At 31.9% G+C, this 17,310-nt stretch overlaps 1 protein-coding gene across 1 annotated transcript in view; it reads right to left on the bottom strand.

The window, feature by feature from the left end:
- Positions 1-17,310, bottom strand: part of LOC100572033 — a 424,551-nt gene that overhangs the window by 131,101 nt on the left and 276,140 nt on the right. The window contains exon 5 of the mRNA XM_029488202.1: positions 5,322-5,451. Coding sequence (XP_029344062.1) covers positions 5,322-5,451 — 130 coding nt within the window. The remainder of the gene's footprint in view (positions 1-5,321; positions 5,452-17,310) is intronic.

Raw genomic sequence — 17,310 nt, 5'->3', positions numbered from 1 at the left:
TTTTTGATCTTTAATTAAGATTTATTTTTTTTTTTTAAATAAATGAAATATTTCAAGAAAATAAGTTTCATGAAGTGTAAAAACCAATATATAATAATATTTTTTATTATTGTATTATAAAATTTGACCAGCAGTACCAAATAATAATGATTTTGTATTGCATCTGGTAAAAACTATTTTTGGAAGTAATTTTTTCCGAAATTTGAAATTTATTTGACACGTACTTGAAATTAAGGTTTAAATACGGCTTATTTCGGAATAACTTGAATAAATATCTTTTCATGTAAGAGTTTACATTGCTAAATTTTTTTAATTTCGCTGACTTGAGTCTATCATTTACAACAGTAAGTTACTGGTTAGGTTAGACCTGGTATAATTTACTAATAACCTATTTACAATCCTCGTCTGGGTTATTAACATTGTTTATGAATTATATACTATTATATTTATTAAAAATGACATATATTATTGTGGCTTACGGTGGAAATTCGAAGAATGAATCGAAGCCTTTAGTATAGATAAATTATCTACCTACATAAAACTCCGTGCTATCCTAGTTAAAATGTACATAAAAGATGATGAAATCTCATTATAATCATCATACACTAAAAGAGTTTCTTGTGGAACACAATATAATTTTATCTAACTGAGAAAAACCAGTTTTTACTGCATATTGTTGAATAAATATTTTGAAAATGTACTTAAGTATCTAAATCGAAATTTTAATGAGTTTTAAGCTGTGTGTATCTACTATAAGATAACAGAAAATTAGATCAACGATGATGCTAAGAAATAAAAATTGAAAATGTATGTCAAAAGTTTACGTTGAGTAATCTTTGTGTGCGTAAGACACTATTCGTGCAAAAAAACTTTATAATAAAATTACTATTGCAGATAAGTCACCGAACATATTTTTAGCTCTAAAATAATGTCAAGTTGCAGCAATAATGGTAATATTATCATGCTGTTGTCGACATTGAACCATAATGCATATTATGTCGTCACTATATGCCATTTGGGCTAGTTATAATTTTCATTTGTTATTTGTCTAATTACCGTTATTATTTTATGTTGTTATATATTGTTACAATAATTATAGTAGGTACCGTTGATTCATTTAAAGCCGAAAAACAAATAAATAATGGTTTGGGACCATCTTCTTTCTTATCACGTGTAAATTTAAATTATATACCTAGGTACCTAATAATATTCAATTTGATGGATCAATAAGTCTATTCGTAATTTTATGTCACAATACCAGTTTATAATTATATCCAGCCTGTAATAATATATATTAAAGTAAGTCTGGGCAAATCAATGATAATTTTTAATTGGGTTAAGTTAAGCTGTTAGAAAACATTTTAAAATGTTTAAAGTTATAATAGTTATCCTAATTTATTTTTTAACTCAAGCAAGTTAAAAGTTATATAAAAAGTTACAAATTATTAACATATTATTTAAATTAAGTTATTTTTTATTTTTTATTTTTAATATTTAAAGAGCCAGTATTATGGTTTGAAATAATAAAATATTAATGTTAATGCAATACATCGTCAATATTATAATAATTGTATTGTACTTATTAAATATTTAATTACCTATTTGTAAATTAAAATAATTTGGAATTGATTAAAAGTAACCCTGTTATTTGATAAGTTTATAATATCAATAAAATCAATTAAGTTAAAAATCAAGTAAACGAAAATTAAATTAAGAAAAGTTAAGTTTAAATGTTAAAATTAACTTAACTTTAACTTTTTATGCCCGAAGCTTGCGTATTAAAGTACGAGTTATGCATACCTAATAATAATAAATTACAATAATATGGTAATTATCAACCATTTTATTTGTAATTATTTTTAATAGAACATAGTTTTAAATTTCATTCCTCCCCGCGCCTATAGTATACTGTGCGCCGTTGTGCTGCTGCCGTGTCGTTCGAGACTCTACAACCCATATAATAAATGCGCGTGCACTGTCGACGGTGACAATTTTTATAACGCCCTAAATTCAAAATAACGATCTCGTCTGCACATTAGTTTCCCCAGACCGTGGCAATACAGCAAAGATAGCCGTTTATGGTTTTTCTACGCGCGATACTATTATACAGTCAACACGATATCGTTGTGTTTTTCTTTTTTACACGCTACGCCGAGTAAATTTATCGATTTTATTATGAGACATTTTTCAAAGCACACTAAAATAGATTCGTCGTACAGACTACAGTCAGTTTTTTTTTTTATGAAATTGGTTAAATTACAAAATATAAAATCGAAGTGTTATAAAATTCAATATAATAACGTTTTATTCGTAATAAACGTAAAACAATTATTTCAAATCTTATTTAAATTCCATAATTAAGAATTTATTGAGAAAATTGCTTCAATATTGATTTTACTATCACTACTTTTATGATTTGCCGTATGACTTCTATCAAAGAATATAATATTATTATATATATATATTGTTGATGCGTTTTAATATTACACTGGCATATTATATTATTACTATAATTTTGTGATTGTATTAAAATTCTTGTGATATGAAAACAAAAAAATGATATTCTACAAAAGAACTTTTTTTTTACGTCAAATGCATAAAGTACGCCACTAATTTCCTACTTGACATTCTCTTTAATCTATAATGTCAAATATAAACGAAAATGTAATACTTTGTTATCGTTATACAAAGAAGTTTATGTGTGTACTTCGTATTTGGAGTATATGATTAAAAATGCTGAAATATTCCTTTTAAGCTTTTAATTTAAATGTAAATAATACTTAAGCAAAAAAAAAAAAAAAAAATAGAGAGAAATTAAAGATTTAAAATAATTTAACTATTCAACATGGAATTACGTTATAAACAAAACTCATTTGAATTTACATCTAAAATTGTTACAGTCAGCAAACTATATCACATTTTATATTATGCAATCTAATATTATAGTGATAAAATAAATTAAGATTTGAATATAGATCAAAATGACAATGAATCAAAATTTAAAACTAATATGTGATTGAAATAATTATATTTGTTACCAACATGACGTGCAGCTTAAACAGTTGAATACGTTTAGCGCATTTATTAATGATTCAAAAAATGAGATTACTTGTATGAATGTGTATACAACGATCACACAATTAAGACGAATAACTTAAAATAATTTAAAGAAACAAAAACTAAAAAAGATTAACTAATTATTTATTATATTATGTATTAATTTAACAATATTAAAGTTATATTTAGTGATGGAATACATTGTTTTTAAAAATTAATCTTCATCGAGTCACCTTTAAAATTTCGTGGGAAGCATTGATCGTGTAAAATTGTATCTTGGGAATTATTAAAATTATGTTTAAAAACGTGGGAGAAGTATTTCATAATGATGTATGGCCTTTGCTGTTAAGACATGAGTGGGTTATTAAAGTCTGTGCAATTATTGTTCTGATTATGATAATATTTTGACGTTGCTGAGCTTTGTGAGTGTATACTGTTTTTTTTTTTTACCAAATATTTAACAGTTTTTGGTTTTTTGATAAGTTAAATAAAATCCCAAGAACGTATTTCCAAATCAAATTAATTTTGTTACTTAGAGATATAATATTGCGACAAAGAAGCATACTTTTATAACGAAATATTTTTGGATAGTTTTGTTTGCTAACGGGAAGCTGCTGCATTAGTTTAATTTCCCTTTATCGTGATAGAAATGTATCTACATGAACTTCATATTTCTTTGAGTGTTTAATTAAGATTCAGATTAATTTTTGATTAATTCAGCATGATTTTTTGGAAAAATTTCATCGTTGGTACAATGATTTTGGAGTGCTGTTAGAACCCCGAGAGAATCACTAAATATTAGTATATTGGCTATTATAATTGCTTAAAATATGGAGTAATAATGGATATGGTAACAATATACGAGAGTTATATGAAAGAGTTTGTAATCGATAATAGTTTGGTATATGAGGTAGTACCTACAAAGTCTATTTCATTAATCAACTTGGAAGTATAAATTTATATTTTGGTGTGATTCCAGAATTTCATATGAATTAAGTCTTAGAAGTATGCATTTTAAGTATTTATTAGTTTATTGAATATTTTATCGTTATCATAAATTCTGAATCCATGATTTAATCAATTGAGTGTTTCTAATGTTTCTATAACGTTTAGCATCTAAATCATAGGAGGATGGCCCTATTTACCCATATCTCTAAGGGCCTTGTCTTGGAGCAAGATATGATGACAACTTAAACTGCATTCGTCTACCAAACACATCAACTAGTAACACTTGATTCAAATCCATGGTTTTATTGTGACACACCCTAGTGTGTAGTTTAGTATCAGTTATTCAAGACAATTTTCTTTATTATGGAGTTCGTTTTCTTGAGATTTAGGCAAAGATTCTGAGTTCATGTTTGTATTGTTTAAAATTCAACATTTGCTTTTATAATTTATTTTGATATGGGATTTAGAATATTAGATTATAAGTATTCCTATCTTAACAATTGTCTAATATGATTGTGTTTTGAACTACGCTGTTTTACAATAAGCTGAAGTATGTTCACATACATGTATGGAGATAACAGATTAATTGATCGTTTGTCAGAAATATACGATATTCAGCATTGTCAAAATTGATAAGTATTCAATTTTTTAATTTTGGAACCTCTTAATATACCCAATTTATTTGTCTTCTAAGATTAATGATATGAATTAAGTCTTCGTTAAAATAAAAAACCACTTTAAGAAATGTCATTATTATAAGCTTATTGATACATGTATGACGTGTGTGTGATAAATTGAAAATATTCTCAATTCTGATTGGTTCGACAGTTTACTGATACGATGGTTATAATGGTACCTATATGTTGTGGCTGCATACGCTGATTGTTAGATATTAGATGATTATGTCGTTGACTATTTTTTTGGAAAAAAAAAAAATAAAAACAATATTTGGATATTCTGGATGCAAACTTATTCTCTGGTGGGTTTGTGATTGAGCTTAAAACTTTAAATATTATTCAATTTGTGGAATACCGTCGACGGTATTGAAAATTATAACTTGATCTTCGTCGACAAAGAGAAATGGGGAGTAGTTTGGTACATGTTTTTGAATATTAATTGTTATCGTTCTGTTGCTCGGCTGATGGCTTCAGTATGAATAGTGAAACTATTTTTAAGTTGAATTGAGGTTTGGTTTTTGTATTAAGTACCTAAATTTGATATTTTTACCACGTAGGAAATTATAAGCGAACACATTTTTACCAATATGACAAAGTTTATACGTTTTAAAGAAGAATTTAAAATTCAAAACAACTTACTGTTTGTCTGTGACCGAGTTGTTGAAGAGGGTGAGTCTGGGTACTGGGTAAACGCCAGAGACCATGCAAGTTACACGTATAGTATCGTTATTGACTCTCTTCTGATATACGTCAAACTTCTTCTCCGGGGCTAGAACAAAAACAAAAAAAAATTACTTAGTATCTCTGGTAAATACATTATAGTGAAATGTTACTCGTTTGGAAGCCATGTACAAAAATAAATAAACAAAAATATCCTAATCACATGGACGAGGTATGAATAATAATTACAAACTTAAAAAAAAAACCGTACGGTTAATACTTGGAACAAGCTTAAGCTGAACACGAGAAACGTAATCGGCACACAGATGCAGCTCAACGGTTAAGCCCTCTGCCCTCGAGACTGTTTGTGTGTGTGTGTGTACAGGGTGATTCACCAAGCATACTCACCCTCTTTTACCGTTTAATAATGCATTTATTAAAATTCAAACTTAAATTCGTATTATCATTAAAGGAGTTTCTTGTGGAATACAATATAATTTTTTTCTAACTGAGAATAACCCTTTTTTACTGCACATTGTTGGATAAGTAGTTTGAAAATATTAATATACCGTATGCAAATTAAGTATGTAAATCGAAATTCGAACGATTTATTAAACTTCATGTATCTACTATGGATAATAATTCATGATGTACTCGATTTAAAACTATGATACTTTGAAAATGATGGTAATTAATATTAAAATACATTATTATTATATGTTTAATACAATTATCTAAGTATTATAAGTTCTAGACTGAAAATTATATCCATCTCATATTTGATGTAAAACAAGCTGGTAAATAAGATTTAATAACTCAGCAGCTAGGTACAATGTTACCCCTGGAAACACTAAATGTAGGATAATTTTAATCTTGTATTTATGTATATAGGTAGTAAAAATTTTCCAAAAACAATTTGTGCACACTTCAAGAGAAAATAGTCGTGAATCACCCTACATATAACAATATACGGTGGCGTATTCGTCGTAGTCGTCGTTTTTTTTTGTAAGGTTTATGATATTCCACCTATTATATTTTTCATTAAAATAATAACGTCACTGGGAACGGTCGTGTTTACGTCCTTGGTTATTAACTGTTTTTTATTTTTATATTTTTGGAAAATTAGCTTTGGGAGGACCGATGCCGCAGCGGTGACCGGTATCAAGGAGGGAACGGGGTCGGTGTTAAGGGTCGGCTGGTGTCTCACTATAAACATAAAGGTCTAACGACTTCGCAGTCATATGTAGTTTCGCATTGCACCCGTGTGTGTGTGAGTCTAAGTGTACACATATTGTATATATAATATACTATATATTTTGTATACCTATTGTAGAAATGAATGCGTGTGCGTCTGTCTCTCGTTATATATATACCGTTATCACTCCGCATCGTTCCGTATTTTCATCTCTTTCACTCACTCCAAAACGTTGTCTTCATTTTCCTTTTTGCTTTCCCCGTTTAAAGACGATACTCCTCGGCGTGGCAAACGCGTTTTTTTGGCAACCAGCCAAATACGCAACGCATGTAGACCGCCCGTTGCAGCTGTATAAACCACCAGCGTGCTCGCAATACGATATGCGAATATAATGGAAACCCAGTGGTCCGCAGGAGCGTGGAGTGGCAGCGTGGGCACTGCAGTACTTTACACTTTTGGCAGCTACGTAATTTTTATCCCCCCCCCCCCAACCCGGAACCGTCACGAGATATATTACGTGAAAAAACTGACTACGGTAACGTTTTGCAACACGACGACGGTCGTGCCGCGCGTTTTACATCGATATTATTACCTCCGGGGATGGGCGTTCGAGGTGAAATATATCTGATAACCCCCATCTTAAATATTTTTTCTAAGATCCTATTTAGTAGATTTTGTGATGAATTATAAAAAAAAAAAAAAAACTAAACTTAAGACGTGTCTAACGCATTGTTAGAATAATATTTGACAACATGGAAATAATGCCAACAGAAAAAAAAACCAAAATGATATAATATAACTTTAGTATAAATACAGAATATAATATAAAATATATCTACAGTGGTATCGCTATAATTTTATAATATTATGGTCAGACATAAAATGCACCGTATAATTTAAACTTCAAACCCTTAAAATAGTGAGTTTTGGAAGTTCAAAAGTCAAAAGTAGTAGTTTTTTTTTTCAAAATATAAAAAGAATTATAGGTATATTATTACTTATGTCCGTATGCAGTCACATAAGATATAGTTTAACATGGCTTATGTGACACATAAATAAACTATGCAAACAAGCATTAATCAATTAGATATTATTATTCATATTATTGATTGCGCTAATGATAATCCTCAATTGTTATTTTTGGTGTAGTACCTACATAAAACCTATGGTAGGTAAGTACCGATGTTTTAAATTGTTCAATATAAATAATTGAATAATGTTTTGATAACTGTATGACGTCTAGTTGCATGTATTTTTAGTTTAGTCTTAGTTTTTTTTCCTTGGTATTTTTTCCGGCATTCGTCTGAAGTTTATCTTTATTTTTTAAATTAACGAGCATTTAATTTTAATCTATATAACTTATGACCTATTGTAACCTTATGAGTGCACCATGTGAGCCCGGACAGATGGCTAGATCTGCCACTGATTACCCCATCATATCTAATAGTAGTTATGTGTGTGATAATATGGATTTCATGGCATTCGCCTGCAGGTTATCGAATCGTTTGAATATCATAACGGTTACAAATCAAAATTAAGGCAACGACGGATCAAAATCACCCCAAATAATAATTGTATACGATGCATGATGCTAATTTGTAAAATATACTTGCACACGACTTCAAAAATATTGCAATTCACACGCACATGGCACATTACATAATATTAAATAGAGTTTTTTGACCAGACTTTCATTCACGATCAACGTATATTATACGACGTTACACGCACGCGTGGTTACGAAATATACTAATAGTACATAATAAACATATGCACTCACGTATATACATACATATATCACATATATATCACATACGCATAATATACACAGAGTACGCCAAAGAGTTTTCTCGTTTTCCCACAGGAAAACGGGGAAAACGCGTTGGCGCACGCTGTTTATAATAATATAAAAGTATGTACATAATATTATTGTAATAGTTGGACGCCATCGCAGTGTTGAAAAATAAATTTAAAAAAAGTTAGCGAATAATATTCATTCATAAAAGATATATTTTATAAATGGAGTATATAGCATAATACGTTTAAAGTTTGTTATTTGTATTTGTCCGTGTTTACTCTGAGTACGGTACACGTTGCATTCAACGGCACCAAAACGCTGTCCACAGTTTATATATCTATATCAGCATAATATTATATTAGGTACATACTGACCGACGACCGACAACGCAGAAATAAAATATCGATAACCGCGAGACATTTGTTTATGTACCGTGGTAGTTGTTATGTGTGGTGCAGATTATGATGTTAATGTATTATCATTGTTACTGTTAAATTTATAGTATTTAATATTAATTGTTTGTGAAGGAGCCCTTCAATAATGCGACGTTATTATTGAAGTCGGAATACCTTTTTCCCCGTTTTTTCACATAGTATTATAATGTATCAAATATAAACTTATTATTGATGTTTTACTGTGGAACATTGAATATTAATATTATGCATACGAAAACGATAATCGAACTATACACTCTGGCGGTAGTCGGCGCGGCAAATTAAAATTTATAACGTCGGTTCGGCCCACAAGTTTTTCTCTTTATTTTTTTTTTTCACCCAGAGGATTACCGATCAATACATTACACTTTTCCAAATTGATATTACTTTTAGCCGAACCGCGGAGTTCTTAAGTTTAAAACGTTCATAAATTATTTCGTTTGTTCGAAATGGGAATATGGGATGAAATTGATAATATCGTTAGGTATTATACGGACGCGCGGTATATAGCTACGAGCGGCGGCGGCAAATGCGGGAAGTTTTAAGAACAACGCGAGAGAGTTCAAGGGAGAGTCATCATAAACTACTTTGGAGGACGTAAAATAATGTAAACTATTTTTTTCCCAAGGTTTTCAAATTTAAGTACGTTTTTGCCAGTTACTGGGAACTTTTCCTGGACGCATAATTTACCCTCCGAGCTTCTGGTCCGTGTTGCCCTCTCTTCGGGTCACGAGTTAGCACGCATGGTGCAACCCGTGGCGGCTGCGGCCGGGGAGGGGTAGACGAAAAACAAATGGTGCTGTCCACGAAATGTCACCGTGAAAAAAAAAAAAAGTGAAAAATAAAGGACTTCGAACGAGTGCATTGCATGACAAATAGGCCGGAGAGTAACTTTGTCGATTTCGTTCGCACTAAATTTAAACGCAACAAAACGACCGTAAAGCGTCACGACACGTAATTTTTTTTTCCTACAGCCCAAATTGCGCAGGGGAATCCTGCAGCAGCCCCTCCGTTTCCCGCGCCCGTTGTCATTATTTATTTATTACGTCAGCCCGACCTTCATTACAGGAACACTATTATAATATATTGCATACATGTGTACACGTATATATTGCAATATAGATGGGTCTATGCCGTGGTGACAACGTCGAAAAGCCGTCAACGTTGAAGGGTTAGAAAAATACGACGGTCGCAAAAACACCAATATACTATACTAGGTATCTATAACCTCACTTTAATTATTATATAAGATAAACCAGCTGTATTATACATTTATATGTCTACCATAGGCCGTGGTGGGACTTCCCCAAACACCGTTATGTGTATATATTTTAACAAAATACAGTAGTCAGTATTTGTTTTTAATAAAAATAAAAATATTAACTCTGAAATACATATTAATTTTTGAGACCTCTTATCCCCCACAGAAAAATGTTGAAAATCCACAACTGGTTCAGTACAGCGAGTTCTCACAATACATGCACCTCCTCCTCGTTGATTTACATATTTACATTGATTTCGGTTATTATTCTTTTATTATTTGTGAAGAAACTATGTTGTTGGGTGTAACTCTAATTTCAACTCCATTTCATCACGCTTGATATTTTCGATCATATTGTATATATTATTTTATTATTTTATCATTGACTTATTTGTTAAGATGGTTCTCTAAGTCATACTCGTGTTGTATTGATTTGCTTATCACTCACAGTATTCATATATAATGTTGTAATGCATAGTACGGAATACTTATATATATAATATAGACCCTTGTTAATTCATAGTTCATGTACATAGTTTATAAGTGGCCATTTATTAAAACCAGATTAAAAATCTATATTCATTGTGTAATAGGTAAAAAAAAAAAACCCATTTTTACTGTATGTGTGTTTTATTCAAGGGTCCAGGTCTCCTACTACCCAATATAAGAAAGAAGCCAATTTGAACAGCAAATATTAACTGTGGGTCAGCTGACCTCTTGAACCCCCCCTCCTAGATCCACCACTGAGTGTAGGTACTACGCATTTATGTTTACGCACAAAACTCACGATACACTTGAAAAATAATTATACGATCGTATTTGATAGCTCCCAAAAAATATTGTCCAGTGTTAATATCCGTACTAGATAATACAGTTGTAGTTACGACCCGCATGGAAAGAATTTTAGCACATAATGCAATATTTGAAACCAGTTTTTGTGTTTATTCTGCAGTTAGAACCCTGTGCCCGTATTATGTTCATCCAGCAAACCAAATGACAAAGTTTACACCCCACGCACGCACGTATGATTATAAGTGTGTTGTAACTTTGTACAGTTTGTGTAGTTGTGACATTTGTAATTATAATTTATTATAACGAATGAACTTTTCTTTGGGGTGTTAATTTTATATTGTATACGATGTTCCGGCTTCCTATGTTCGGATATCCACCCACATTCAACCCCAATTCCGAACACGGAGTGCCTAATAAATATTTTAAATCCGGTGGTGTTCAATAAAACACGAGAAATGGCTTTACGGAAATACCACGTAAAAGTAATAATCAAACGATATAATATTAATTCGATGACGAGTGAGGCCAGTCCAACGAGCAGTGCTCTGGGTATATACGAGAATTATTAAGAACTCCGAGGTAGGGGATGTGTTTCGCTATAAAATAATAATCAGATAAGAAACACAATAATAATATATTATTAGGTATTTATTAGTAATACAGTATTGACTGGCAAAATTCAAATCTAATGAAATTTCGTCAGCGTTTAACAACAAATAACGGGCGCAGGGGATTTGAGTCACTATTATTTTGGAATAGGTACCGAACAGTTTTAGCATAATAATATATTATACGTCTACGACAAAATGTCACATTAAAAGCGGATAAGTTTGTTTAGCGGTGGAATATTTTCGTACGCGATTTTTAAACAAACACAATATATACTTACACACAAATATATTGATAAACATACATATATATATATATATGAATGTGTGTATGTGTGTGTGTGTTTAGATTATAATATGTATGAGGTAGCGGTAACCGAATAACCAAACAATCTACTTACGGGACGCGACCGCGCCTTACCGAACGGTAAATTCGTGTTAGGTCTTCGCTGTGGGATCCGAGAATTGACATATTATTTACAATTCAACCCGAACGTTCGCAATAACGCTCTTTTTAGTATACACGACACGGGCGATGTGTATACGGATAATATGCGGGATCACGCGCGTCGTATCGAAACCAATCCGATGACAATGGAAAATGTTTATATATATAGTACATGGTATATATAGATACTGTAAGTGAGTTGCACGTATATTGCATTCATTGGTATCCGGTGCAATGTGGTAGTGTGTGGTAGAGTGTGGTATCCACGGTAGTGGTCCGAAAAGAACGGTTTTCATTCCGCTGATTTATGTCAAACCCAAGAGATTTCGATGTCTCCACGTGCGACGTTCAGACATTTATTTCTTGGAATCCCGAACACTTCATTATAACAGTAACTGCGTCGTATGATTATGGTTTAAAGCGAAAACAATATTTGCACCTGCATATCAAGTATATTATGTAACCTCCCCAAAGGACACCTCCAAATAGTGGACGTTTTTTATGGAACAAATTGTACAAACATTCAACACAAGAATTAGTATAGTAACGTTATATAAATCCACGCAGTAGAACACGAAGTCATGCAAGTGCGCTATATTGTTAAGGTGGTAAAAAATATGTCTTAATGTTACCTAGTCATATGTGTATCATTGATTTTGAAAATTGCACGAAAAAAATTCTCAGAAATTATTTCGAAAGTATAACCTTATATCGAGGATTAAGATAGATGATAGCTGAATGTCTGAATCGGTCATAACGGTATAAGCTTGTCCATAATTTATAGTACGTTATAGTATAGGTACCTACTATAATATGCTACGGAAAGAGTGAACGGCTAAACTAAGCTGACGCGATGATGACGATGATAAAAATAATCATAATAACATTACGATGGTAAAATATGGTGATAATAATATATTTTAATCGCATGCCGAAAAGGAATAATAAAACTGTAAGAAATTAGGACATGCATTTTCACCTCGTTTTATGAACATTTTTAATCGAATCGTATTGTGTGCGCCGTGCGTATAGAATACGCGTCTTGGATATTTCAAATAGAATTAATTTGACGATTTATCGCTGCTTTGCCGGGGCTTTGATGTAAGAAAATGACGTGCTCAGACTTTGAAATTGGACGGACGACTTTATTGAAAAAAATATTGCCATTTGGATGCAGTACAAAATATAGGGAGTGTCGTCACGGGAATAGAAACTCGCAATAATTCTCAAACACCGGTGGTTCAGAAATGCCCCCCCCCCCCCCGAAAAAAAAAAAAATTTACGGCAATAGCAAACTACGGCATTCTATTATCGCGAGGTGATAATAATATTCTGTTTCCGACTGGAAGACTGCACCGATCAGAAAATCGATCGGTACCTATATCAGTTGAAATTTAACGTTTTTGGACAACCTCGACGTGCGCTTTTTATACCTATACGCATTACACGACGGCAACCACTCAATTTCAAATAATGATGATAATAATAATAATAACAATTTGTATGTTCGACGAGAGTGTTTGACGTGCCTCGCTTTTTATTCAGGATGTCACGCCACACCGAAGAGACAGATGACGGACGTTAACTGCAGCAGTTGTAGCTGTATAATACGTATAATATATATTATAGAAAAAACAATAGAAATTGTCGGTCAAGCTATTTTATTTTGTCACGTTTTCGTTTGTTTTTTCAACCTCCATCGATAATATAGATTATCAAAGGCGCTTTTTTCGAGTCCTCCACAACGTATAATAATGGCATCGACGTTTCGTGGTCGCCTTCAGATTCACTTTTACGGGATCGAACAAGATATTCTGTTTCCGACTGGAAGACTTTACCAGACCAAAAGTCGATCGGTAACCGTTACAATATTATTTGTCGTTTTTAAATCGCCTCGTTCTGCGTTACAATAATAATGTAATATGACGATTGATGACATTGTACGACAGTGACCATAATATATGATCACTCACCGCCAAGTAATAATAATAATAATAATAATAGGTTATGAGGGTTTTTTACGTGCGACGCTTTTTATTGGTCCTGCAGGATGTCACGCCACATATAGGCGGAATGAAGGGCGTAAACTGCAGCAGTTGTAGTTTCATACATATTATATTTAGTACAAACAATATGGAAATCTTCCGGTCTCTGCCAGTCAAGCTATTTCGTTTTGGTTTCTTTTATTCAACCCATCGAAACTATTAAATAATATTTTCAAAGGCTCTTTTATCGTGTCCGCCAAAATGTATAATAACTGGAGTAATGTTTTGCCAAATCCACTTTGCGGGGCACATGCGGGTGGCAAGACACGTAGGTATAATAGTAGATATAGTGCTAAAACCCCTGTAATAGCACGACATATTATTCGTAGATATATTAATCCAAAAACGTGCTCAGGGGTTGAAAACCTTCGACCTCGAGCGTGATGTTGATCAGTGGTATTTCCCCGAGGTAATGTCGGAGTCTGGAGATAGGGGAGGAGTTTTCCGGTGATCGACTATACGACTGTCGAGAACGGAGCGGATGTGGTAAGGTAATATGTAGTTATGAATTTATGATATTATATTATTAATTATAATTTATAATAGTATACGATGGAAGCACAGTAAACATAAAAACGGTAAGTAAAACTATCGCGTCACGTGTCACATTTTATAGTACATAAAGGGCGATTCGCAGAGTATGCTCGCTCAAAATTGTCAAGGTTAAGTAATTTAAAAAACGGAAGTTTTTATTGCCACAAGACATTCAGTAGAGTAAAAAATCAAAAAATTATAGAATATAGTCTTTAAGTACAATTTAAATTTAAAAGTTTAATAAATCACAAAAGAGTTAGAATAAGTTACTTATTAAATTAAAAAATGCAGGTGCGAGCATAGTAGGTGGACCACTCTGTAGATTATACTATACAACTGTTTTTATACTTATTTCTATGATATCTATATGAATTACATAGTCTTTTCAACCAAATTTTGCTAACTATGTATTACCTAGTTTATTTGAATGATTGTGTAAATGTGCTAAAAATTTCTTTCATTGTCTTATTATGACTTGGGGTTCTGCCTGTATTTTTAATAAAATAAAATATAATATATCATGAAACCACCTTGATCGTGCAAATAATAAATCCATAGACAGCGGGCTACTTTAAATGCTATTGTTTTACGATTGACGCACCTATAAGTGCAGGGTAACCCTTGTGGTGCAAAGATAACGCAACCTCTCTCTATTTCGACACGTCGTTTCGGCGGGCGGTTTTATTTTTTTTTGCCGCATAGACACACGAAACATTGTCGTTCCCACATGTCATGACGTGTGATTATTTACGGTACGAATAACTGAAAGAGTAACAAATAAACACCGCTTCCCGCTGTAAATAAATTGAAATACGATATTTGGCCCGATATTGCAGTTTACCTGACAATATTCATGTGGAATAACAGGCAATAAGCGTATTATTATTATTATTATCATTATAGGGTGCGCCGACTTTAATTTTGGGGCGTTCCTCAGAGGATTTGGGGCTCAGCGCCACTATTATATTATAATATTATAGTTGGAAATTATTTAGGACGTCTTTAGGGGAGCTCCCTTAGTTCCCTCCCAGGACACCTGATTATTACCTCCTGTTATTATTATCATCAAACAGGTGGATTTGTGTTTTGTATATTCCTGCGTGGGTCGCCGGTGCAATAAAGAGCTTAGTGAAAAAATTAACGACGGTCGTCGTATTTGAATTCCAAAAACGTTTGAAAAAGTTGCAGGTAATAATCTTAAAAAGCTGCTTTTGACGAGTTATTTGAATACCAGTTAAATAAATTCGCCGTCCATTCGTAATATCAAAGAAAAATCTAGACTAACAAACACAGACGTTTTATAAAATAAAAACTCTTTAAACAAATTGCATGGGTAGAGTTAGCGTTGGAAATAATTATGTTAAAATATAGTGACAATATTTTTTTTTAATTTAAATTTCCCGACACGTTTTAGAATGTTAAATTTTGGTTAAATTATAGAAGCCCATTTTAATTAAAAATTATGATGTTTAATGTAGTGCGTACAAATATTTTTATAGGGTTATAATATGTACGAAAATTTGTTTAAAATAGTGGAAATTAAATTTCAAGACTGTAAGGAATTAATTTTATCTATGCAATGTCATTTTCTGATCCGTTCAATGTCAAAAAATTCATTCACAGGCGCGTACACAAAAAAAAATCAGGACGGGTTCATAGTAGTTTTCAGGGGGTTTCATAGATGATTGGTAAAAATAAATTATTCAAATATTAATTTTTGGGGAGATTGAACCCCCAAAAATCCCCCTGTATACGTGCCTGTTCATTCAACCCATTCACCTATAATTTATTAAATTTGATTAAACAGACTGTATATTAAAATAAATAAAATCGGAAATTATGGCTAATATTAAATGTTGTTCTTCTGAAATGCCTTGTATTATAAATATTTCAAAACAACTGGTGTTCGATTGTAACTCTTGAATTTCAAATTCATAAAATTGCAACGCACAGCACATTGACGATTTTGTAACATCCTATACTCCGGCCCACGAGAGTCCATACGTAAACCGCGCATTCATATAGTAATACGTGACGTCTGTTTTCTCCCACCATGATGTCATTCCCACTATTCGGCAACGTGTCGATGTGTAGTGACGGACGCGTTTTTATGTATGGACTCTCGTGGGCCGAAGTATAGTATCGCAAACATGTCATCGTCATGGTAAATATATATTTATGTGATATCAGCCACGTATGAATAGCCACGTTTCAGTAGGCGTGGGTAAAAGCCAACACTTGGATGACACCAAACCAACAAAAATTAATAATACATAAATAATATTACGTAGTGCAATTCGGGTGATTCATGAGTACGGAAAAATATGCATTAGAAAATTGAATGTTTTTTAATGTAGCGGAATTATTATGATCGAACTACGATTGCATAGAAAAATAATACTATATTATACGGGAAAAGTCATAAATATAAGAATGTAAGGACATCTTGGACTTAATAACATTCAGCGTAACGCATTATTCTTACATATATATACATACATACATATATAAATACATTCATGTATATTCATGCATAAATGTATGTAAAAAGGAAAGTTCTCAGGGTCTATATAATACTCCCTCCATTGAGCCGTATTTAAGTATTTATAGCGAGTGGTTGATTTTATTTGATTGATAACATTTTATATTATAATTATAATCGTATCAGTTATCACATTACATAATAGTGCCGTATATCATGTTGATAGACTTCACAATTATTAATAGTCTATTATTAGAATAACAATTACCAATTTTAAATTTGCGTGTACCTAAATATAATTTTAATGTCCATGACGCGTATAATCTGAGATAACCGATTATTAAACTATTAATAAATAAATTACTATAATA

Source organism: Acyrthosiphon pisum, chromosome X (assembly GCF_005508785.2).
Source record: "Acyrthosiphon pisum isolate AL4f chromosome X, pea_aphid_22Mar2018_4r6ur, whole genome shotgun sequence".
Taxonomy (NCBI): Eukaryota; Metazoa; Arthropoda; class Insecta; order Hemiptera; family Aphididae; genus Acyrthosiphon; species Acyrthosiphon pisum.
This window is presented reverse-complemented; position numbering and strand designations above follow the sequence as displayed.